At 36.2% G+C, this 25,286-nt stretch overlaps 1 protein-coding gene across 2 annotated transcripts in view; it reads right to left on the reverse strand.

Moving 5' to 3' along the window:
• LOC119538366 (intraflagellar transport associated protein) overlaps window positions 1–25,286 on the reverse strand; it is a 69,179-nt gene that overhangs the window by 23,524 nt on the left and 20,369 nt on the right. For both annotated transcript variants that reach the window (XM_037841277.1, XM_037841278.1), the window contains 3 exons: window positions 7,136–7,290; window positions 5,813–5,884; window positions 4,197–4,263 (listed from right to left, as the gene is read on the reverse strand). In XM_037841277.1, the coding sequence (XP_037697205.1) occupies window positions 4,197–4,263; window positions 5,813–5,884; window positions 7,136–7,290 (294 nt within the window). The remainder of the gene's footprint in view (window positions 1–4,196; window positions 4,264–5,812; window positions 5,885–7,135; window positions 7,291–25,286) is intronic.

Here is a 25,286-nt window from a genome sequence, read left to right on the forward strand (position 1 = left end):
TTGTGGGTCAGTGGCAGAGACAATCTGTGGCAAAACTGAAATGAAGGTTTAGACTCTTGCAACAGCCCTGAATCACCAGGAACAACTGGGAGGTTTGACGGTTAAAGCCGCCCTCCCTCCCTAACCGCTCAGACACAAACCCCACATTCAGAGCAGACAGCACCAACAACATACCCAAACTTGGTTCACCAATTGGACCCCCACAAGAGTCAGACCCCCACACACCACAAAGACAAAGTTGGGGAGAACTGACTTGAGGGGAATAGGTGACTCACAGATGCCACCTGCTGGTTAGAGAAAGTGTATGCCACCAAGCTGTAGATCTGACAAATTAGAGATTAGTCCTTGAATTAGCCTACATATCCTAAAAGAACCCTATCAAGTTAAGCAAATGCCAAGAGGCCAAAGACAACAGAAAATTTTAAAGCATAAGAAAACACCAGACAATATGGATAACCCAAACCCAAACACCCAAATCAAAAGATGAGAGGAGACACAGTACTTGGAGCAATTAATCAAAGAACTAAAGACAAACAACAAGAGCATGACACAGGATATAAAGGACATGAAGAAGACCCTAGAAGAGCATAAAGAAGAAATTGCAAGAGTAAATAAAAAAATAGATGATCTTATGGAAATAAAAGAAACTGTTGCCCAAATTAAAAAGATTTTGGATACTCATAGCATAAGACTAAAGGAAGCTGAACAATGAATCAGTGACCTGGAGGAGGACAAAACAGAAAATGAAAGAACAAAAGAAAGAATGGGGAAAAATATCGAAAAAAATCGAAATGGACCTCAGGGATATGAAAGATAAAATAAAATGTCCAAATATAAGACTCACTGTTGTCCCAGAAGGGGAAGAGTGTAAAGGTCTAGAAAGAGTATTCAAAGAAATTGTTGAGGAAAACTTTCCAAACCTTCTACATAATATAAATACACAAAACACAAATACACAAAACATAAATGCCCAGCGAACTCCAAATAGAATATATCCAGATAAACTCACTCCAAGACATATTCTGATCAGACTGTCAAATATTGAAGAGAAGGACCAAGTTCTGAAAGCAGCAAGAGAAAAGCAATTCACCACATACGAAGGAAACAATATAAGACTAAATAGTGACTACTCAGCGGCCACCATGGAGGCAAGAAGGCAGTGGCATGACATATTTAAAATTCTGAGAGAGAAAAATTTCCAACCAAGGATTCTTTATCCAGCAAAGCTCTCCTTCAGATTTAAGGGAGAGCTTAAATTTTTCACAGACTAACAAATGCTGAGAGATTTTGCTAATAAAAGACCTGCTGTACTTCAGATACTAAAGGGAGCCCTACTGACAGAGAAACAAAGAAAGGAGAGAGACATATGGAGAAAGGTTCAGTACTAAAGAGATTCAATATTGGTTCATTAAAGGACAATAAGAGAGGGAGGGAAAAAATATATCTGACAAACATAAACCAAAGTATAGGATGGCTGATTCAAGAAATGCCTTCACAGTCATAACGATGAATGTAAATGTACTAAACTCCCCAATTAAAAGATATAGATTGGCAGAATGGATCAAAAAATATGAACCATCAATATACTGCATACAAGAGACTCATCTTAGACACAGGGACACAAAGAAATTGAAAGTGAAAGGATAGAAAAAAATATTTCATGCAAGCTACAGCCAAAAGAAAGCAGGAATAGCAATATTAATCTCAGATAAAATAGACTTTAAATGCAAGAATGTTATGAGAGACAAAGAAGGCCACTACATACTAATAAAAGGGGCAATTCAACAAGAAGAAATAACAATCATAAATGTTTATGCACCCAATCAAGATGCCACAAAATACATGAGACAAACACTGGCAAAACTAAAGGATGCAATGGATGTTTCCACAATAATTGTGGGAGACTTCAACACATCACTCTCTCCTATAGATAGATCAACCAGTCAGAAGACCAATATGGAAATCAAAAACCTAAACAATCTGATAAATGAATTTGATTTAACAGACATATATAGAACATTACATCCCAAATCACCAGGATACAAATTCTTCTCTAGTGCTTACGGAACTTTCTCCAGAATAGACCATATGCTGGGACATAAAACAAGCCTCAATAAATTAAAAAAAAAATTGAAATTATTCAAAGCACATTCTCTGACCACAATGGAATACAATTAGAAGTCAATAACCATCAGAGACTTAGAAAATTCAAAAATTCCTGGAGGTTAAACAATACACTCCTAAAATAAATGGTTTATAATGTAGTATGTAGGGGAACTAGCGATAGCAATTAATAAAGGAGGAACGATAACCTAATAAGAACAGATAAGCTATTGTGGGTAAATTTAACATTCTGGGATTGCCCTGGAATGACTATGGTTTGTTCATTTCTGATGGGTATGATAGGAACAAGTTCACAGAAATGTTGCTATATTAGATTATTTTCTTGGGGTAGACTAGGAACATGTTGGAAGTAAAGTAATTATTTTAGGTTAGTTGTCTTTTTCTTACTCCCTTGTTATGTTATGGTTTGTTTCAAATGTTTTTTTATTGTATGGTTTTTTTTTAATTTTTTTTTGATATAGTTAATTTTAAAAAAAGAGTTAATTTAAAAAAAAAAACAATGAAAAAAATGCAGAGCCCCCTTGAAGAGCTGGTGGGGACGGCAGGGGTGTTGGGCTTCCCCACCTCGATGGTTGCTGATGTGCTCACAGATATAGGGGACTGGTGGTTTGATGGGCTGAGCCCTCTACCATGGGACTTGCCCTTTGCAAGACTGTTGCTTCTAAGAAGAGGCTAGGCCTGCCTGTAACTGTGCCTAAGAGCCTCCTCCCAAATGCCTCTTTGTTGCTCAGATGTGGCCCTCTCTCTCTAGCTAAGCCAACATGGCAGGTGAAATCACTGCCCTCCCCACTACATGGGATCTGACACCCAGGGGAGTGAATCTCCCTGGCAATGTGGAATATGACTCCCGGGGAGGAATCTAGACCTGGCATCATGGGATGGAGAACATCTTCTTGACCAAAAGGGGGATGTGAAAGGAAATGAATAAGCTTCAGTGACAGAGAGATTCCAAAAGGAGCCGAGAGGTCACTCTGGTGGGCACTCTTATGCACAATATAAACAACCCTTTTTAGGTTCTAATGAATTGGAAGAGCTAGCAGTAAATTCCTGAAACTATCAAACTACAGCCCAGAACCCATGACTCTTGTAGATGATTGTATAAAAATGTAGTTTATGAGGGGGTAACAATGTGATTGGAAAAGCCATATGGACCACACTCCCCTTTGTCCAGTGTATGGATGGATGAGTAGAAAAATGGGGGCAAAAAAAAAGGCACCCAGTTTTTTTTTCACTTTAATTGTTCGTTTTCACTTTAATTTCTATTCTTATTATTTTTGTGTGTGTAATGAAAATGTTCAAAAATAAATTTTGGTGATGAACACAACTATATAATGGTACCGTGAACAACTGAATGTATGCTTTCTATGACTGCATGGTATGTGAATGTATATCAATAAAAAGAATTTAAAAAAAAAAAGAGGCTATACACAATCTGAATTGAGATGTGCTATAAGTTTAAAATACATATCAGATTTTGAAGACTTACTACAAGAAAAAGTATATAAAATAACTCATAAATAATTCTTTAGGCTGATTACACTTTGCATTTGGGGGGATATACTGGGTTAAATACAATATCTCATTACATTTTATTTCACCTATTTTTTTTTTTTTTTTTTTTTTTTCTTTACTTAATGTGGCTACCAGGTAGCTTAATATTTCATGTCTGATGTGTAGTATACTTCTGAACAGCACTGCTTTAGGTCACAATTTGGCAAATTTTTTCTTGCAAAGATCCAGATGGTAAATATTTTAGGCTTTGTGGGCCATACGGTCACTGTCCCAACTATTCAACAATGCCCTTCTAATGTGAAAGTAGACATGGACGATTCATAATGAATAAGCATGGCTGTATTCCAATAAAACTTTATTCAAGGACACTAAAAAAAAAAGAGGCTATATAACCTTTAAGCTGAAATCATCAATATAAAAAACAAAATTCACAACTCCAGTTTTCCCCATCTCAAGGAAGGTAGAGATAGGAGTTGGTTTATTAAAGGGAACAGTCTAAAGCTTTATTTCTAGTTTCTAGAAAGGGGTCAACCAGTATAAAAGAAAAGTAGAAAGCATACCCTGGCCCACGTGTGCCTTAATCTCTTCATCCATGTCCAAGTCTTCTAAATCGAGAAAATTGTCTACCTAGAAAAGGATCGACATTATTTTTATGCATGGTAGACTGAAAGGGAAAATGCAATTAAGAGTAAGTCTACGTCCACAAGAGCAGCTGAATCCACTTTTCTCATTAACTTTGGGTCCCAGTTAAAGGCCTTTGTGTTCACTGAGCTTTCTTTCTTACTGAAAGCAGCAGTAAATTCTGAAGTTGGCCTGAATTTGTAGGGACTATAGTAAGATCTCCATACCAAAAAGGGAAAAGCAATTTGGGGTGTTTTTGAAAAGCGACTTTGTTTCAGATTCTATCCCACAATACATGTCACCACCATAATAGTACAAAACAGTGGTTCTGTTTCTGTTGCTTTTTGTTGTTGCTGTTGTTTACTTTTGTTCTCAAGCAAATAGTAATGACGAGTATGGCTACTCTGATAACAGCATGCTTTCTTTATAGCACTCTGAAGAGCCAGAAAGAAGAAACTAAAGAAAGCAGGAGACAGAGGTTTATTCAAAATAAAATCATCCTGCCCCAGGTAAATCACCAGAGGTGAGTAGGGCAAAAAATCAAGTGTTCTCTCTTTAGAACAAATAAAACTGAAAATTACTTCAAAGGTAAAAAGCAGAGCAAATGACCTTTACAGACACAGTAGCAGCCTTTCTGTGAAAAACTGTTCCACATGGAATGCTGCTTTCCACTGCAAGCTGCCAATGAGACGTTTTAGACTAACAAAATAGTAACATTTCAGAAGCGAGATAATTCATCTCAGGTGAATATCAAAGAGCATAAATAAGAAAATGATTTCACCACTGGTGCGAATGAGACCTAGTGGAGTAAAGGCATAATATCGCAATGTCTTTTATGTCCATGACCTAAAACATGTGCATAACAAAATGCCTTCAGATTACAAATTCAGATTTCATAATTGGAATTCAAAAGACGGACTGGATCTTTCTACCTGCGAGTCCATGGCTATTACATAGGACTTAAGAATGGTCAGTTCTATTGTTTGTAAATATATAAATGCCATTAATTCTTGGTACACAAGTGACAGCAATACATTTACCTTCTATGAAATGGTTTCAGTACTAAAATTTGAGAATCTTTACCAGGATAAAAATTTTTAAAACCATAGAACAGTGAACCCTAATGCAAACTATGGTTTCCAGTTAATAGAATAATTATAATAGTATTGTTTTATCAATTGTAACAAAGGTATTACACTAATGTGAAGTGTTAATAATGCGGAAAACTGGGAGTTCTGTACTTTCTGCATGATGTTTCTGTAAACCCACAACTGCCATATTTAAAAAAAAAATCGAGAATCTGTTGTAATTTCTTTTAATGGTACATGCTGAGGGGAACTAGAATTATGTTTCTCTTTCAAAGGACCCCTTTCATTTGTTAAGCTTTGAGGAAAAAGGACCCAAAACCCAGACAAGCAAGGATAGTTTAAGATACTAAAACACCAATTAAAAAAATTAAAATAAAACCTGAATTCTCCAACTTTGTATGAAAGACGGCAAATGAGTCCTGTGATTTTGGTATTTTGCCATGGAAGAAAATGGAATCATGTGTTACCTTCACTTTTCCTGCTCGATTCAGATCACCTTGAACGAAGCTGCCAACTTTTTGGCCTTCATCCATCACTATCTGAAAAGACAGTGGAGACACACTGATGGAAAAATGAAACAACTAAAAATAAAGGAGCTGATCTCATAGCCCTTGGGATGACAAAACTCCTCTTCTGTTTTTGTTCATTGGCTATGCATGATGAACCAGACTCACTAAGTCATAGCAGTGGTCAGGCAATAGGTTTCAGGAGGTCTGACTTTTACTTTTGTCCGTTAGACTCACCACAGTGTAACCTAGAGTAGATTACTTGACCTCCGTTTTCTTGTGTGTAAAACAGGAAAATTTTCACCTCATTACCCCACATCCCATCCCATCCCATCCCAACAAAACTCTAAAGGACAAATTCCCAAGTTATTGGGAAAAAATCCATTCAACAATTCCTTTCCTCTCACGTACTGGTCAAAGGCTTAATATATAATATAATCCCAATGGCCAATGATTACCAGTAGAGAGTGTATCCCCCAGAAAAAAACTCACTGGAAGCAAGTTCTGGAAATAAAAAATTATAGACTTCTGATATATTTATATACACATACATACATACACACACACACACACACACACACACACACACACATTTCTAACAGAGATATTTGTTAATTTGTATAAAACCACAATACCATATGCAATTCTGTCCACAATATCACAGGGAAGACTTAATGAGCTAGAAAGTGGAAACTCAAATGACTTAGAATAATAGAGCAGCTTCTGGTAGGATTTCTTGATAATTAAAAGCTATAGCTAAAGAGAATGTGAATAGAGTCTAAAAAGTTTTGAAGATTAGGAAGACAGCACCCAACATTTAATGACAAAATCTTGAAGAAACCAAAATAATGGATTCTACTTGAAAACAGAAAGAGATGAATCTAGGAGAGTAAAAGAAAGCCCTTTGTTACACTGCGAGTTGTACAAGGAACTCTTGTACCCCAAAGAGAGGAGATTTTATATACATATATTTTATATATGTATATAATTTCAAGAAAAATTTATAGATGGCAGATCCTTAAGAGGTTTTTAGTGAAAATTGGGGATAACAAAATTACTGTCATAAAGGCTGGCTACTAAAATTCTGAATGTTCAGTAAAGTATCCCAATGGCACTAACTCCTTCTAGAATTAGGAGTCTGAGATACTGTTCCAATAAATGTCCAGTGTTTCTTATGCTATTTTGGTCTCTTTTTATATAATTCCATGAAGAATGTTTTTTGTTTTTTTGTTTTTTTTTGTTGTTTTACCTCAGACCATTTCTATAAATGTGTTGTCATATTACCTGTTCTTCTTCTGAACATTGTGACGAAGTGCAAAGCAAGGTGGTTTTATTTCCAAGATGGTAGTCATTTGGTTCACTTCTATTATGAACTTTCATCAAGGTAAGTATATTTTCTGAAGAATCGGGTTCAAATGTTCTTCTTCTGGTCACATTATCTGAAATATGAAATGATAAGTTACATAGTATTAGGAAACACCTAGCACACCCAGTCTGTTTATTTTGTGTTATTGAAAATCATTCATCCAAAAAAAAATACCTTTCAAAGAACTCTACAAACTATACTTGAGACAGCAAGCACTCTTAACTTTACAAAGTTATTTTTTTAAAAACATAGAAAAATAAAATTATTTCATTCCTCATTCAACAAATACTTGAGTGCCTACTATGTACCAAAGCATTGTTCTCAGCCATTGTTATGAGGTCAATAAGATACAGTATTTGCAAAACTCAACCTTTTTTAAGAGCAAATTATCACATATCCAATTTTTTTTTCTAAATTTGAAAGGGATTTTTTTCCTTATGTGGAATGGATGATTTTAGAAAATTCATAAGAAAAAAAGTAAAATTCAAAAATCATTCATTATCCCACAAGCTGGAAAAGCCACAGCAGAATTTTTTCAGCTGCTACCTTTCTGATCTTTTTTCTATGCATCCAGGTATTTCAAAAAATCAAAATGGAATCATACTTACATATTGTATCTCAACTTGACATTTAACAATATATCTTTCCATATTATTGAATATTTTTATTTTAATGGTTATAGAGAACTCCATTGTATAAATATAACAGCTTATTTAATCAATCCCTTATACTTGGCTATAGCTCCTAATGACAAAGCATGTCGCAGGAGAATGATTGATGATGGATATATTCTAGGGACATCACTCTTACCTTCCCAGTCACTCTGATTAGGGTTTGCTACATGCCTTCTAAAACCTAGCTTTGGTTGATTAATGCTACTTTAAACCAAAGCTAGTTCTTGCCTAAAATTGCCCTTCCTCGGCAGTTTTTCAGCATTAAAAAAAAGAAAATAATTAAAACACTGCCTCCTTTTCCATGGAGGACTTCTCTTTCCTTTACCATTACTACCACCTGTGATTTTCAACTTTGGTTTCATCCCTCCCTGGGAAAATTCGTGGAGACGATGTATTCACCAAATCTCATTTCATTTCCTCTTCCTGGGAACAGCAAAAGACTATAGTTTCCAGCTTTCTTGCAAATTAGGTTGAGACTTGAGTTCAGGCCAATGGATACAAGTAATAGATGCTACCTCAGGTCTGGCCACAAAACTCCCTACACAATTGTCCACGGTCTCTCTGCTCCTTTCAGGGCAACCTTGGAGGCCATGTGTATAAGAAGGCAGTGTCACAAGATGAATAGATCTTGGGTCCCTAAGTCACCACTTGAAGAGGTCCAAGTGAGGAGAGTTGCCCAATACACATCAGAACATAGCAGAGGTAAGAAATAAACTTCCAATGGTTAAGCCCCTGAGATTTTAGGGCTTGTTTGTTCATAAGGTAGAGCCTAGCCTAGCCTGACTAATGTAGAATGTAACCCCTAAATTTCTATTGTTACACTCCTGATGAGTTGGGGTGGGGGGAGCCCATTTGAGATTTAAGTATTTGCTTTTCCAGTTTTCTAATTATTAGTAAGAAAGAATAAAAAGTTTATAAAGGATGACTCCTAGTGTTTTCTTTTGTTTTCTCCAGACTAGAGGTTTTCCAACTTTGTGGAAACGTTTTATAAGTGAAATCTCACACCAACCATAGTAAAATACAGATAAAAGCTAAATTTTTTCACATGCTACACTCTCCATTTCTTACCACACACCTTTAAAAATAACTGCATTAGACGATCTCTGTTCCCCGAGGAGAAAAGATTCAGCTACATTTCAAGGAAGTCAGACTTAAGTTTGAGATTGGAGAGATAGGTGGGGAGGATTCCTACCTATCTCTCCAATCTCAAACTGCACCATTCAATGCCCTCCTCTGTCTCGGACGTCCATCTGCACTGGCCTTCTCTCGATTCTTCTCACCACAGGCTATTTGCCTCTGTGTCTCTTCTTTCAGATCTGCTTCTAGATCTTCTCCTTGACAGGGTCAGGTCCCCTACCATACAGTATCATGTGCCACATAGCTCTCCTGACAGCATTTACTTCAGATATACACTTGTATGATTCCTAGATTAATGTCTTCTCCCTCTAGAGACTATAATACCATGTCTTTTCTCTGCATTATATACACTTAATATCTAGTGCATCTTGTCATCCAAGTATTTGCATGAATGAAGACAGAAGCTGGTGTAAAGCCCCAGCTTTGTCTGCTGGGGGTGGAAAGGATGGGAGATAGGTGAGTAAGGTGATGGGAAGGCTGCTGAGGACACTCCTGGGGTAACTGGCATTATGAAAGATTGTTAACTGAGGAAGAAATGGTTTTAGGACTTACCCTCCTAATAATGTCTTCCTGTTTTACAGCAACAAAGATGTCCTGAGTCAGTTTTAGGGCAACAATTAACAGTGGTAGCAGATGGAGCATGTGATGGTTAGTTTTGTGTGTCAACCTGGCTAGGCTATAGTATCCATTTATTCAATTAACCATCAATCTATGTGTTGCTGAGAAGGTATTTTGTAGATATCATTAACAGCCACAATCAGTTGACTTTAAGTGAAGAAGTGTATCTGTGATAATCTGGGTGGGCCTCATCCAGTAAAAAGAAAGGCTAAAAGTGCAAAATTGAGGTTTCTGGGAGGAAGAATAAATTCTTCTTCAAGACTACAGTATCAGCTCCTGCCCAAGAGTTTGCAGCCTGCCAGCCTGCCCTGGAGATTTCAGACTTGCCAGCCAATTCCTTGAGATAAAACCTTGACTGATAAAGAGCAAGCTAAGCAGGGAGATGCTTGGAAACACAAGGAGTTATCTGAGGAACCAAAGGTTTTCTCAAACTTCATGCAAGTTAAAAAGGAAGAAGACTTCCTGTGGCCGTTCCCCAATGCATTATTTTAATAAGAGGTAAGAAGTGGAATCATTTCTGCTCTCACTGTTTAAGAACTTTTTCTGTCTCTGATTGGACCTACAATTTCAGGCTGTTTCCTAACCCTTGAAAGTAATTTCACAAGAATGCATACTGTATCTGGCCAAAGACCCAGAAGTGCTCCTTATAAAGGCTTTTTATCATTTTTTAAAAAACCCAGCAAATAATAAATCTCTTGGCAGAATGAGATAGGAAAAATAGTCTTTTTCAATATGATAATGTCAAAATGGCAGATGTTTGCATGGCCCAGAATCCAAAGAGGCCTAAAGCCTGATTACAGAGGCAGATGCTGCTTCCCAGAGTTATCCTCATCACAATCCAAATGTGCCACCCTAGTGTTCATCTCATCTTCTTCTGTTTCTGTTTTTCATCAGAGTCCTTTTCTACCCTTTCATCTTATCCCTAATGTTTCTTGCTTTGAAATGAGTGTCAGACATAATACACTCTAGAAATCTAACAGCAATATTTCAGAGAACAAGTATGTTATTGAGAGCTAAAAGAGCGTTTCTTTGGGCATCTCTGAGTCAAAACTTCAATACGGATGAAACAAAAGCTTTTTCTATAGGTTTAAAAAGGTTACGTTATTCTGAAGCAATGAAATTTCAATTTCCTTTTGATACTCAACAGACAAGCTTCTAGCAGATCACCATTACAAGGCCACAACTGTAACCACAGTGTCTAATATCAGGCTAAAGACAAAAATTACACTCCTTGTAAAGGTTGAAACTATTGATTCCTTGATAAATTAGACACTAACCACATATTGATTATATATCTTCCAGATAAAAGTAATCACTTTCAGAGAACTCAATTTTGAAAGAAACTTTTTAAAAATTCAAATTCATCAAGACAAAAATCATAGTAATATCAATGAGATTAGGGGAGTTACCACTCCCACAGTAGAGTTTTCACAGATCAACACAACCAACCCCAGAATCTATGACCAAATCCTGCCAGCAACCTTTGATTGTCTGTTTTTCTGCACAATGGTCAATAGCAATATAAATCAACAGCATGTTCTGTTACAAAGAGATACTGAATAATATTGCTGGAAGGAAAAGAAAATTCATGGGGGAAAAAATTCTGTGCAACACTGGGGAGCTGCAAAATGCTTTCTGCAAAGAGAATAGGGGAGATGCAGTCATGCTTATAACAAGGTTGGGCACTTTGAAAGTCAGGGGGTGATATTCACATTTTACTGTTAGCCTGGAGCAGTGTTTCTCTGGACAATAATATTTGCTCTTGATTTGCCCAGCCAACTACTTCACTACACTGCTTCTTGATCTTATGCTCCTTGGTATCTGGCCTCCCCTGGAGCAACAGTCGTTAGGATTAAATAAGCAATTTAAAAACCAATCGGTCATAAATCAGAATAAACCCAAAGAAGCTAAATTCAGCAGACAAATGTTTTGTCTAAATTCCCTTTGCATTGTTCTGAATTCCAACTGTTTTATGTTCTCCATTTGAAAGGGCACAGGGAGGAGAGGATTACCTCAGCCTGGCCAGTCAGGAATAATTGTGCTTTCCCCGAGGCTGGATGATAATTGACTCATTATTCACAGTCATAGCTCTCAACAAGGCACAAATGCACAACCCTGGCCCAGAAGAATGTGTGTCAAAAGCCCAAGATGAGGGACATAATAGCTGCAAGTAGAAATTTTTGAAATGTCCAATGTTTGGCACTTGGAGAAAATGTGAAGAATGTAAAGTTGCTGAAAGTTGGAAGAAAATCTGAGTGATATCTGAGTTATACAGCTAATTTGATTGAACAGTTACATTCTAGGTTTCAACTCTGTACATGGTGACAAAGATGGGTAAGACCCAATACCTGCCCTTCCAGAGTTTACAAACTAGGAAGTTAAGCCAGGTACACAAACCACCAAATTAAAGGATGATTACGGCAGGTGACGTATGAGAGGCGCAGAGACAGAAAACAGTGAAATCACAATCAGTTTGGGAGAATTACAAAAGGCTGCACATAAGAAGAAGTATGAGCTGGACTTTGAAGATGGCTACGGTTTCAACCTGTGAGCATTGGGAGGAGGTTATTCCACAAAGGGAAAACTGTGAGCAAAGCCCCCAAGGTAGAAAAGCACCGGGACTGAGAAAGAATCCCAGAAAATTCCAGGAAGATTGGAGCACATGTTTAGTGACACGTGCAGGGGGTAGTATTTGGAGGGACTGGGGAAAACATTGGTACCCTTGCCTAGGCCCTGCAGAGTCACAATCAGAGCTGTGCTCTAAGAAGAAGCAGGTAGAATGGAGCAGAGTGGTTCAGATATTTGAGGCAGAAAGTATAGAGCTGTTGCAGGAATCCAGGCAAGAAGGTACAGGCATATCTCCTTTTACTGTACTTTGCTTTATTGTGCTTCAAAGATATTGCATTTTTTACAAATTGAAGGTTTGTGGCAACCCTGTTTCAAGTAAGTCTATCAGGTGCCGATTTTCCAACAGTATGTGCTCATATTATGTCTGTCACATTTTAATTAAGGTATGTACATTGTTTTTTTAGGCGTAATGCTATTGCACATTTAATAGACTACAGTGTAGTGTAAACATAACTTTTATATGCACTGGCAGCTCAAAAAATTCATGTGACTCACTTTATTGTGGTGGGCTGGAACTGAACCCACAATATCTCTGTGATGCGCCTGTAAAGAAGCCTTGACTATGGGGCTGGTGGTAAAAATAGAAAAGATTTAAGGGGGAAAAAACCTCACAAAGTAAGTTCTTTTTTATGTTTCTAAAACAGAAATGAACACACTATCTCCAAATAGTTATGCTTCCTCTCTCTAGATATCTCAGAATATTCATTTCATCTTTCCACTGCAATCTGTACCATTCTTTTACAAATAATTTGGTGTATTTTTTTTCAACCACCTCTATGATCACGACAACTCACCATGGCTGTGAGTTGTCAAATGGGTTACAGTTTGGTACAAAGAGATTACACATAGCGACCCCATAAGATGAGACTGCATTTCCAACAGTCAAGCTGAGGGGGGTCCAGAGGGGGATGCAGCATATTTGAGCATTGCTTCCCATGTGTCCCAGAATCCCTTACAGGATGACAGACGCTGGCGACACTGTCTATACAAGGTAGGATCTTTTTGCCTCCAAGTTTATTTCCTTTTGCACCACAGCCTTTTCTACTTGAAACTTACAACTCTGTGCACAAACTATTTTCTTAATAGAAACATTTACAGATAGGTAGAACACTCCTAATTCTTAAGCCAAACCCAGAGTCAACAAATCCACATACTCATCCAGTGAAGAACCCAGGGTAAGGAGCTAAGTAACCATGAAAGGTACCTTTGCCTCTCTACATCTTTATTTAAGTGTAATTTATATAACATAAAATTCACTCGTTTTAAGTGAACAATTCAATGATTTTTAGTAAACATACTGAATTGTACAACTATCATCACAATTAAATTTTAGATCCTTTCTATCATCCCAAAAAGGTCCCCGGTGTCCATTTGCAGTCCTTCTGTTTTCCCACCCCAAACTCCAGGCAACCACTAATCCACTTTCTGTTGCTACAGATTTGCCTTTTCTGGAAATTCCATGTAAGTCAAATAATGTCATTTGTGGTCTTTTGCATCCGGCTTCTTTCACTTAGAAAACGATTTTGAGCTTCATCCATATTGTATTACTGCCTCCCTCCTTTTTATTGTTAAATAATATTCCATTGTATGAATATACTACATTTGGTTTTTTCATTCACCAATTGATGGATATTTGGATTGCTTCCACTTTTTGTAGCCCCTTGATTCCAAGGACCATCATTGCTAATCTAATTCAATGTCATGCCATGATGTGATGAAATCAAAACAAAGGACAGCTGCGGTAAAGTCCCAGCATCCCTCCACACCCAGACAATGGGAGAGATGCAGATATTTGCTGATATTCACCCATCTCTCAGCACCCTCACAGCCAGAGAATCAGGCCACTCTGTATCAAACAACCATGCTTTCTTTTCTTCAAACTGATCAGAAACCATCTGGAAATATCGTGCTTAATTGTTCACTGTCTATTTCTTCTAACCAAAATATAAGCCTAGGGAGAGAAGAGCCTCTCTTTCCTCATGGTGCCTGACACATGGGTGATGCTTATTAAGAGATGCCAAATGAATGAATGAAGTAACTGAAAAGGACCTTACAAATTAACTACTTCCATCCTTGTCTTAAAAATGAGGAAACTGAGGCCCAACAATGCTAAGTGACTGGTCTGAAGTCTCCCAGCTATCTAAGTAGGATGTGGGTACCAAGCAACCATATGAAGACACTGAGGAATAGGGAAAAGAAAAGGCAATCCAAAAACAAGAATCGGTCGATACACAGTAAGTATCTACCATGTATCCCATACTATAGGTGCACTCCAGCCATTTCAGGGGCATTGGTGTCTGGGTGTTTAGTCACCATCAAAAATAAAGGGAAAATATTCACTCTCCACTCTAAGGGACATGTATATTAACACTGGAACATAGAGGGATACTCGACCCTTCAACCAGTGAGTTACATATTGAGTATTCACTATGTGCTTAACACACGATACTAGGCAGGAAGATTGGAAGAGGAGTAAAGAAAGTTATAAGACATGGCCTCTGCCTATAACAAATATATAATATATTCCTTTAAATCTTTTACTTACTTAAAGGCTTGACATTTTACAATCTTACAGCAAGCATTTCCACATCTAGCAATTTATCCAGAAGAAAAAATTATGTGGGCAAAGATTTTACTACAAAGCCAAAAAAAGTCTAATGTACTCCCTTGAAATTTTTTACTTAATCAAGGCCTTAAAATTTTGCATATCTTTGAACCACAGTTTCCATGTCTAGAAATTTATCCAAAGGCCATAAATAAGAAGGGTACAAAGATGTAGCAACAAGGAAAAAAAAAAAAAAAAAAAAGGTCAAGGTCTTCACAAGGACCTACAAGGGTATCCATCCATCCCCCATCTCTGTTCCTCTCATCCTTGGTCATGCCACTTGGCATTTATTGAGTAAATGAGTATATGCAATGTGGCATCATTAATAACAGCTGAAAATTGGAAATAACTTAAATTTCAACAAAAAAGAGATTGGTTAAATACATTATGGCATATCCACATAATACTATGCAGTCATTAAAAATATTGTTAAATAATAAATTTATTGACATGAGATGTTCACAATCTAATCTTATGTGAAAAAGAAAGTTACAAATAGTATATACAATATGATCACATTTTTATAAAATAATTATAAATGTGCTCACTATATAAATGAATGCAAATATTAGGTTGAGCCCTTACTATCATTCAGTTACAGTAAATATAATTAGGTAAATATATGTGTGTGTATAAAACTATTTAATCCTAATAACTAGTCTATGAGGTAGAGGTTATTATACCCATTTTACATGTGATAAAACTGAAGTTTAGAGATTTGAAATAATTTGCCCAAGATCATATAGTTAGGAAGTAGCAGAGATTAGATTCAAATGCTGGCGCTCTTCAAAATTCTATGTTCTTAATTAATAATGGTATACATGTATATGTATTATTATACATAGAAAAATTTAAGAAGGATGTATCCACTCAAAGTTTATCTCTAAAACATAAGATTATGGTTTTATTCATTGGGATTAGGCTTGCCTCCATGAAACAGACACCCAAAATAATAATAGCTTAAACAAGATAGATTATTTCTCTCATGCAACAGTATAGAGGTAGATAATCCAGGGCTGATATAGTTGTTATGCTCCATGAAGTCACCCTGGAACCCAGACTACTTCTATCTTTCTGCTCTGCCACCTTAGGGTACCACCCTCATCGACATGGTCCAGGTTGGCATGCCACCACCACACCCTTGTTCCAAGCAAGAGGATGAAGAAAGGGAAAAAGAAGGCAAGTACATCACTTCCCCTCTGCATTAGTTAAGGCATAGGTTAAGCTACTGTATCAAGGAGGCACTAAAAGAAAGCAACTCAAACAAGAATTTTATTTCTCTCTCATGTAAAAGTTTAAGAGAGATGAGCAAGCTCTATTTCATGAGATGTTTCAGGGATCCACGAAGTGATATATGCTCTGCCATCCCCAGCACATGGCTTCAATCTCTGGGTCTAAAGAAGTTGCTCCAATTAGCACCAATGCCAAGCCAGGAAAAAAAGGGATAAAAAGAATCCAGGAAATAGTGTCTTAAGACTATGACCCAGAAGTTGCACATATCAGCTCCCCTCACATCTCACTGGCACAAACTTAATTGAATTGCTATACCCAACTGCAGGGCAGATGGGAAATATAATCTTTATTATGGATGGTCTTAGAATAGGTAAAAATTTTACTGCTATAGAAAGAGTGTTTGTGTTTTTTTGTTTTAGTATGTGTGGTCTATGTGCATGTTGGTGGTTCTCCATATTTTCTATTTTTTCTACCATAAACAAAAAAATTAAAAAATAATTTTTATTTATAGAGGAGGTCAGAAGCATTTTATCCAACCAAGTCTCTTCTCATCCTGAATGTAGGGAGAATACCTATATGCATCTCCTTCCTTCTTAAAAGTCTTCCTGGAAATACAGCAAATACACACACACACACACACACACACACACATGGAATATACATGAGAAAATGTGCCAGAAGCTACAAAATTATTGGAGGAGCACTTCTCCATTATACATGCAACAAGACACCTCCACAGCCTATATGGTCCCCCAAGTCTCTTACTTGTGTACTTGCTAATGGCAAAATGCTCACAAGGAACACAGTTCTTCCAGCAACCATAAACAGTAGTAGTAAGGAGATTCCCTGGGCCTATGGATACATGAATTGAAATCCTTCAGACATGGGAAATAATGTATGTTCAACCAAAATCCACCTTAAAATACTGTAAGCTATTCCATCCTAACCTCTACATCAGAGATCAGCAATACCACAGTAAAATTACTCCTTAGTCCTTTGCAGTTTTCCACTTAGAGTACCTCATAAATAACATAAAATGGTAACATTAAACAAAAAGTCATATTTAAAGCAAAATAATTGTTCTTATCTTTTGGGTGGGGGAGGAGACACAATTTCACAAAAACTATGGACTTATCCCTAGAAACATGCAATATATATAAAACTGAGCACATAATTTCAGAGAATTCATATACCTAAGCTCTCCTTGAACTCCTTCAGGGCATACTTCTCAATATTAGTCTGAAAGTCAAGGATTCTGGGCTGCACACTAGCACTACTGAATCAGAATTTGGGAAGATGCCTTAGACATATACCTCAGGAATCATCTCCCAGGTGATTTTTGCATACATTTAAGGTAAGATTCCCACCTAAGAATCTGAAAATTGATAATTAGAAAAAAGTATGTGATACCTTATCTTTGTCAAATCCTGTAAATCTTTTGGCCTGGTGGCATATGTAGGCATATTACTTAGTTCATCCACCAGAGGGCAGTGTAGGATTATTGCCTGAATTGATTAATCCTTGACTACACAATATATAGGATTATATTCAGTACCTAGATACATAGATATACTGTGTATCTAGATTGTACACTCTGGGTATGCACTTTACATAGTTGGTTTTAACTACTTCAAGGGAAAGGATGTGAACTAACACTGTAGAAAATATTTTACATTTTTGATATTGTACAGTCAAGGTTTCTTTAATATTTAACTTTGACATTCCTCTTTTAAATTATAAATACTCAACATAAAATATTACACTTGTGTAAGTCTTTAAAATTTACCAAGTACCTTCGTATATGTTTCATCCAACCCTCAATGTAAACATACTAGATTAACCGAGCAGATGGCATTATCCATGGCTTACAGATTCAGAGAAAGAAAGTGGCAGAACCATGGTCTTAAGCAATTAGTCAATACTTGGACTAATGCCCAGGTCTTCTGAATCCTAAACTAGAACAGTACCTTTCCATTATACCAGCCCTGCCCACGCCAAAATGAGAAATACAACAGCAGTATAGTCAAATTTTCATAAAATCAAATTTCTTCAAACTAAAAGATTTTCTTTTCCCTGAGGTCATGCCCTTCTCCTGCCTGTACAAAGATGGATCTACTTAAGGCAAATTCTTTTACCCCTGTAGGTTTGAGAATGTTAGAGGGAGTCATTTTATTTCCCCTCTCCTTGACAAATAAATACTTCTTCGATGCTTTCAGACTTTAGGAGGTAGAATAACATCTGCAAAATTTGCAATAATCTAGGACTCAGTGTTGGCTTGTGGTGGTGGGACAGTACAAGAGCAGACAAATTATATATGTCTTTCACATTCCCTCTTTTTTTAAGGAAACATATAGGGCATCTCTCATGAATAGATGAGTCTGAAAAACCATTATTCTAGTCATTCTTCTTATTTAATTTATTATTCTAATGTTTTTTTCCCCTTTATTAGAGAAGTTGTGGGTTTATAGAACAATCAGGCATAAAATACAGGATGCCCATATACCACCCCACCATATTCTAGTCATTCTTAATGCTCTGTTCTTAACCCACAGAGTGCTTATTTAATCTAAAACTGAGACCTTAAAACTAAAGGCAATAATTGTACCTAAGAGTCTCCCCCTGAATGCCTCTTTGTTGCTTAGATGTGGCCCTCTCTCTCTAGCTAAGCCAACTTGGCAGGTGAAATCACTGCCCTCACCCCTTTGTGGGATCTGACACCCAGGGATGTAAATCTCCCTGGCAACACGGAATATGACTCCCAGGGATGAATCTGGACCTGGCATTGTGAGATGGAGAACATCTTCTTGGCCAAAAGGGGGATGTGAAATGAAATGGAATAAAGTTTCAGTGGCAGAGAGATTCCAAAAGGAGCCGAGAGGTCACTCTGGTGGGCACTCCTATGCACAATATAGATAACTCTTTTTAGGTTTTAATGAAGTGGAATAGCTAGAAGCAAATATCTGAAACTATCAAACTACAACCCAGTAGCCTTGAATCTTAAAGACGACTGTATAACAATGTAGCCTACAAGGGGTGACAATCTGATTGTGAAAGCCTTGTGGATCACACTCCCCTTTATCCAGTGTATGAATGGATGAGTAGAAAAACGGGGGCAAAAAAATTAAAGGAAAAATAGGGTGGGGGGGGATAATTTGGGTGTTCGTTTTTTACTCTTATTTTTTTATTCTTACTTTCACTTTTTCTGGTACAAGGAAAATGTTAAAAAAAATACACCAGGGTGATGGATGAACAACTATATGATGGTAATGTGATCTATTGATTACATACTTTGGATGATTGTATGGTATATGAATAAATCTTAATAAAAAAATAATAAAGGCAATATTAAGGCTGTTCTTTTATCCACACTATGAAAAGGGTAGTTAGTATTGCCTAACCAATCAACCTCTAACTATACAATTTATAAAAATGAGATTGCTATTCTTCCTTCACATTCTAAAATAAAGCATTAAGGAATCACACAATCCTTTATAAGCAGAAAGAATAAATAAGAACTGCATATCAACTAATGAATTGTTCTAGGGGAGGGACCTTGTCTCATTCATCTTTGTATTCCCAGATTCTAGTCAACGCCTGAAACAGAGCAGAAACACAGTCAATACTGAAATGACCTCAACACTAGCAAGAGGAACTGGACTGACCCTATAGCTAGGGACTAAACTCCATACCCAGAAATTAAATGACTGCCTACACTTCATACACAGTATAATTTAAGGAGAAGGAAGAAAAGAAGAAAAATTGGTACTTGATTGATAATACTGTTTTCTAATCAGTGGTTCATACACTACAAAATCTAATGCAAATTATATTATAGAAAATACATGGAAATGGTATAGTGATTTCTCCCTGTACTAACAGAGCAATGAGCTTGCAAGAAGAGTAAGCTAACTTGCAGTACTTAAAACGTATCTCGAATGGAACAAATCCAAATAGGTATGACAAAAAAAGAGACACCAAAATCACATACTATAGATTGTGGTTTGATTTTCATATAAGCAAGATATGCATTTGGCTAAGATAAGGTTTCCTGTTTGTATCTCTTTTGGTTTAGTTGACCATTTCAAAGAAAATATTATTGTTCCATGATTGAAAGAACATTTTGCTAAAACCGCCTAGATTTGAATAAGTGCCCATTCAATTGAATTAAAGGACACAGGCTTATGACCACCTCAGTTTCAACTCAAGCACCTTACCCTTTTCCTTCAAGTAATAATAATGCATGTAACAATCATAAGTAAAACCAATGTCTCAAATTAAAGAGAAACATATACAAAACAAGTGTGTACTCACTTAATATTGTTTAATTTCACTATGGAAAGGTTGGTAGTGACCATCTTAAAAGTTTGGTTGGCTATAGTAGTTCTCTCTTATTTTCCATAAAAGTTCAAAATCTCATTTGCCTAAGAAAGTTCACCTCGCTAATTTATATGTACACATAAAATATATCATACTACATATATAATATATATGTAAGTTGAAAAGATACAAAGAGAATTGGAGAAAATGATTCTTTTATTTGTAGAAATAAATAAAAAAATAAAATTGTCATAATATCTTACTTCATTGAGAAAAAATCCTAGAAAATAAATTTATTGTAATAAAATACAATGCATTAAAAACATTGTAAAATATCAATTTAATGATTATAATTCAAAATGTTGTAAATACTTAAATATATTTTCTTTCCTTAACCAATTATTCCTAAAGCAGACACAAAACAAATGATTATCTACGGACCAAATATTCACGCGTAGAATGAATAGGAATCCTAACAAGTGCAGCTGAAGATTTATGCTAATATATGTAAAACAAAATGGCTCTATCAGCTCAAAGTCTGTCATAATTTTAAGGGGGAAATTTCCTTCTGCAACTGAACCAGCAGTTTTCTGTGTTTCATAATTTGTCAATTTGTTCCCTAACTGTAGTGATTTAGTAATGCCAAAAGAAATAAGAGAAACAAATGAAAACTGCTTAATTACAGCCTGCAGATATTTCCCCAAAGAGAAAGTACAGGTTAATACTGCTGATACTGTTTCTTCCACAGGACTCTGCTATACATTAGTTCACTACATTCAATTCGTTTTTCTCCTTCAATGTTCTACTTGATATTTGATTTTATGGTATGATAAAGAGGTCACATACAGAAAGCTACTGATTTTATGATTGATGTAAATTTTCCTTCCCTTTCATTCTTTTCATCGATTCCAAAATATACATCAATAAAAAGCTTTAAAATAACACTGCTTCCTTATTCTATCCCTTGCGATAAAAGATTAATTTGTTTTTTGAACTGCCTATTTGCTTTTATTAGCAAGCCCACTCACATGATGCCTTCTGCAAATTTCTCTTGAAGTTAACATTATTCCAATGGCTAGTGTCTTAAGTTAAAGTAAGCTACTGCTATTTTCAATTGTACCCTTTACTGTTAAAGTCACATTTGCAAAAGTGCTTCCTGAGTTACCTCTTCTTTTTCTTAATGTGGCTAACGAAAAAAAGGAAACAGAAAGACACTGCAAATGGCCTGTGAACTAAAAACACCGCTCAGTATTCAGTAGGGAATTAAATGACTGATAACAACAGCACAGAAAATGTGGCTTAAGTGCCACCTGGAAGCATAAAGCTGGTCAGTTCGTTTCCAACTTCCTCCAGCAGGCAATCTGTCAGTTGCAAGGGTATCAAAACAATTTTAAGCCTGCTGGTCTCTATCTAATACCCGAAAGAAAACAACTGCAAAAGGCTACACAGCAAGGATTATTATTCTTGTTGTGTTTTCTTTTATGAGAGAAAAGCTGTTTTTATGCTCCACTGAAATTCCTATCCTGCTCTGAAATTGTTAAGAGGGCCAGCTGCTTTCTATATTTTTCTCTGTGGTATTTTTCTACACCAGTTTCTAAATTCATTCTTCAGACTGGGAAGTCTTTCTCTGTACCCCCATGGATGTTTAAAGATGCATTTCTAATGTTGGAACAATTTGAACAATTTGAATTATTTGAACAAATTCAAGATAGCTTTGGGAACCACAATGGTATGTCAACTTTGGAAATGCGTTGTTTTATACAACTTTGGAAATGCGTTGTTTTATGCATTGTCACCAGTTTCATTTTTAATTACATTTTTTAGAAGTTGTCAAGTATAAGTAGTGGTATTCCTTTGGCTAAACTGACAACTCAAAATTTATCAGTCCAGAAGTATAACCCAAATCCCAGCTCAAGATTCTAAGCTCTTGACAGAACATACACTCAATCAGAGGAAAAAAAAAAAACAAAATCCAAAAGACTCCCGAAATGAGATGTTTATAATTTTGAACAAGTACCTTAGCCTCTGTGGGCCTCAGTATCTCCCAGGCAGGATACTTGCCACTTGTCCTTGACTCTTTTTCCTCCCTAACCCTCTGTCAGGTGCCTGTTACCAAGTGTTGTCACTCTTTCACTTACAGTGTTTCATGGGCACTTTTGCTTTCCATTTCCTCCTCCACTACCCTAGTCCAGATTCCACATAGGCATTTCTGCTCAGCCTCCTGGCTACTCTCCCTGGCTTCAGATGTTTCTTCCTCCTTCCTTGCCTGCACCTTTCAAATTCACTTCCAAGGTGTGTTTGTTTGTTTGGTTTGGTTTCTGTTTAAATTCTACCATGGCTCCCAGTTACATAGCATATCAAATCCAAACTTGGGACATCAAGATGCAGTCTCCTAGCAGGCTCTTCCTCCTGGGCCTATCTGTTAAGTGTAGATACCCTTTAGGGTTCAGTCTGAGGCTGTCTGTCTTTCTGTCATTCTGTCTTTTCTTTTGTTTTCTTTCTATTTCATTTACCCAACAAATATTTATTGAGTATCTACTCATTCTACATTACTAGGGACTGTTTTAATAAAGTAAAGCAGTGAATGAAACCCACAAGAAGCCTGCCCTCATGGAACTTACACTCTAGAGAAGACAGAATGAATATATTTGGAGGTATCACATCTTCTTACTTATATCACATCTTATTTCTCATATTACTTTATTGCAATAGGATATGATATCTTCCCAGATCTTGAGAAGAACCGTCTAATGCTATTAAGAAGACAGAAAAGCAGTGTGAGCTTTGGAGTCACACTTGAATAGGCCTCTAGTCCTACTCCACCACTTACTAATTATATGACCTTGAGCAAGTTACTCAATTTTACACCTCAGTTTCCTCTTCTGTAAACTGGGAATAATAAAAACAATAAAATTAAAATATAAAATAACCTCACAAGGCTATTGTAAGGATTAATTGAAATGGTCCATGTAAAGTGCTAAGCACAGTACCTAGTACTTAATAAATGTTAGCTGCTATCAGTAATAGTAGACTGGTTTCTTTACAGTCTCAAAATCTCAGATGCTTCTGTGAGAGAGGTCTAGTGGTATAGAGGAGGGGCTCAGGTCTGGAGTTTGAATCCTTGATGTGAGTTCAAGCAAGTTACTTTCTACAAAGTATCTACAGTATTTTCAGTTCTCTGATCTACCAAAAGGAACAGTGATAGCTATTTCTTCATGTTATTATGACAATCAAATATGATAGTACAATGCTTAGTGAATATATGAATGAATGGATCTAAAAATAAAAGCACTGGTCTGTCTCTTCCAACTCTAACAGCTTCCAGCAACTATCTGGAATCTTAAAGGAGTATAGATAGTCCTGATGCTAAGAAAATGCATTATCAGAATATGTGTTCTAGACAAGTGGTTCTCAAAACTAGTGGTGCATCAGACTTACCTACAGAATCTAACAAATATACAGATTCTTTCTAGACCCTTCCCTATAGAGTCTCATTTAATAAGCCTGGGATGGGATCTGGAAATCTGTTATTTTTATAAAAGTTTGCCAGGTCTTTCTGATATTCAGCCATATTTGATAACCTCTGGTCTGTATCAGCATGGTCTAATGGAAATAAAATGCAAACCTCATATGCAATTTTAAATTTTCCAGTAGCCACATTTTAAAAAGTTGAAAAAAAAAAGTGAAGTTAATTTTCATAATATATTTTATTTAAACCAATTTTCCAAAATATTATCATTTCAAAATATAATCAATATAAAAATATTAATATTGAGATATTTTACATTGTTTTTTTCATACTGTCTTCAAAATCAGTAGTTACTCAAATACTAACAACTAGGAAGGGAGGTTGAGTTGACGGGAGATTTTTTTCCAAAAATATGTTAAAGAACAATAAAATGCTAAAAGCACAATGTATTGCAAGTGAAATGAGAATCACATTTAAAAACTGGAAACAAAATTACACATCAAAATCTGAAACAAAATCTTTGATCTGGGCTTAAGAAAATAGGCTAAAGTAGGATAAATATGACAGTGAACAGAAAGTTGTTATTACATTGTAATACAGAATATATGAAAACTGGCAGAATCACTTAGGAAACTGGATCCTAGGTTTTTTTAAGAATGAAATAAAAGAATGAAAAACAGAGTCATTTAAGAGTTAACCATATAGGCACAATAATTCATTTCAATCTCCAAACTACTTAAATTGAATAGTTGATAAAATGGGCAACTTTAGTGGAAATTAATCATTTGGCCTGAAGCACAAAATCAGAACAATAATTGCATATGAAATAGTTGTATAGGAAAGAGAGAGTAACAGAAAGAGAGAGAGCTGGATCAAACTGTAATCCTCCAAGTTTACCTGATGTAACAAAATGGAGTTGAAAGGGTTTAATGTCAATTTCTAAGTCACAGGCTTCTTAAATATACAGTTTCTCTGTGATGGCAATTTGACCAGTAACAAACACTCTAAAAGGTGGGAGTGAATACTTTCCAAAAGTGTGGTAATACTAGTGTGGGAAGAAATTAAAAGAAACAGACTTTTTCTTTCAGCAGTTTAGAAGTAATTCGAAACCTTACTAAAGCAAGTCTACATCTCCATCTTGAAGACTTATTATTTAAACGTTTTATATATATCAGTACTACAACAAAAGGAACTGTGACCCAAAATGACCATCACCAATGGAGGCATTTTAATATCTGTCAAATTCGGCTCTAATGTGTCAAAACTTCCTGTGTTCTTTCTACTTAATTTCTTAGGGCCCCAGGCAAGTTTTGGTTCAGTGGTTATCCCAGACTCACCTCAGCATTCTCTCCTGTGGGAGACTTCATTACTGGCCTTCCAAATACAGG

Source organism: Choloepus didactylus, chromosome 6 (genome assembly GCF_015220235.1).
Source record: "Choloepus didactylus isolate mChoDid1 chromosome 6, mChoDid1.pri, whole genome shotgun sequence".
Taxonomy (NCBI): Eukaryota; Metazoa; Chordata; class Mammalia; order Pilosa; family Megalonychidae; genus Choloepus; species Choloepus didactylus.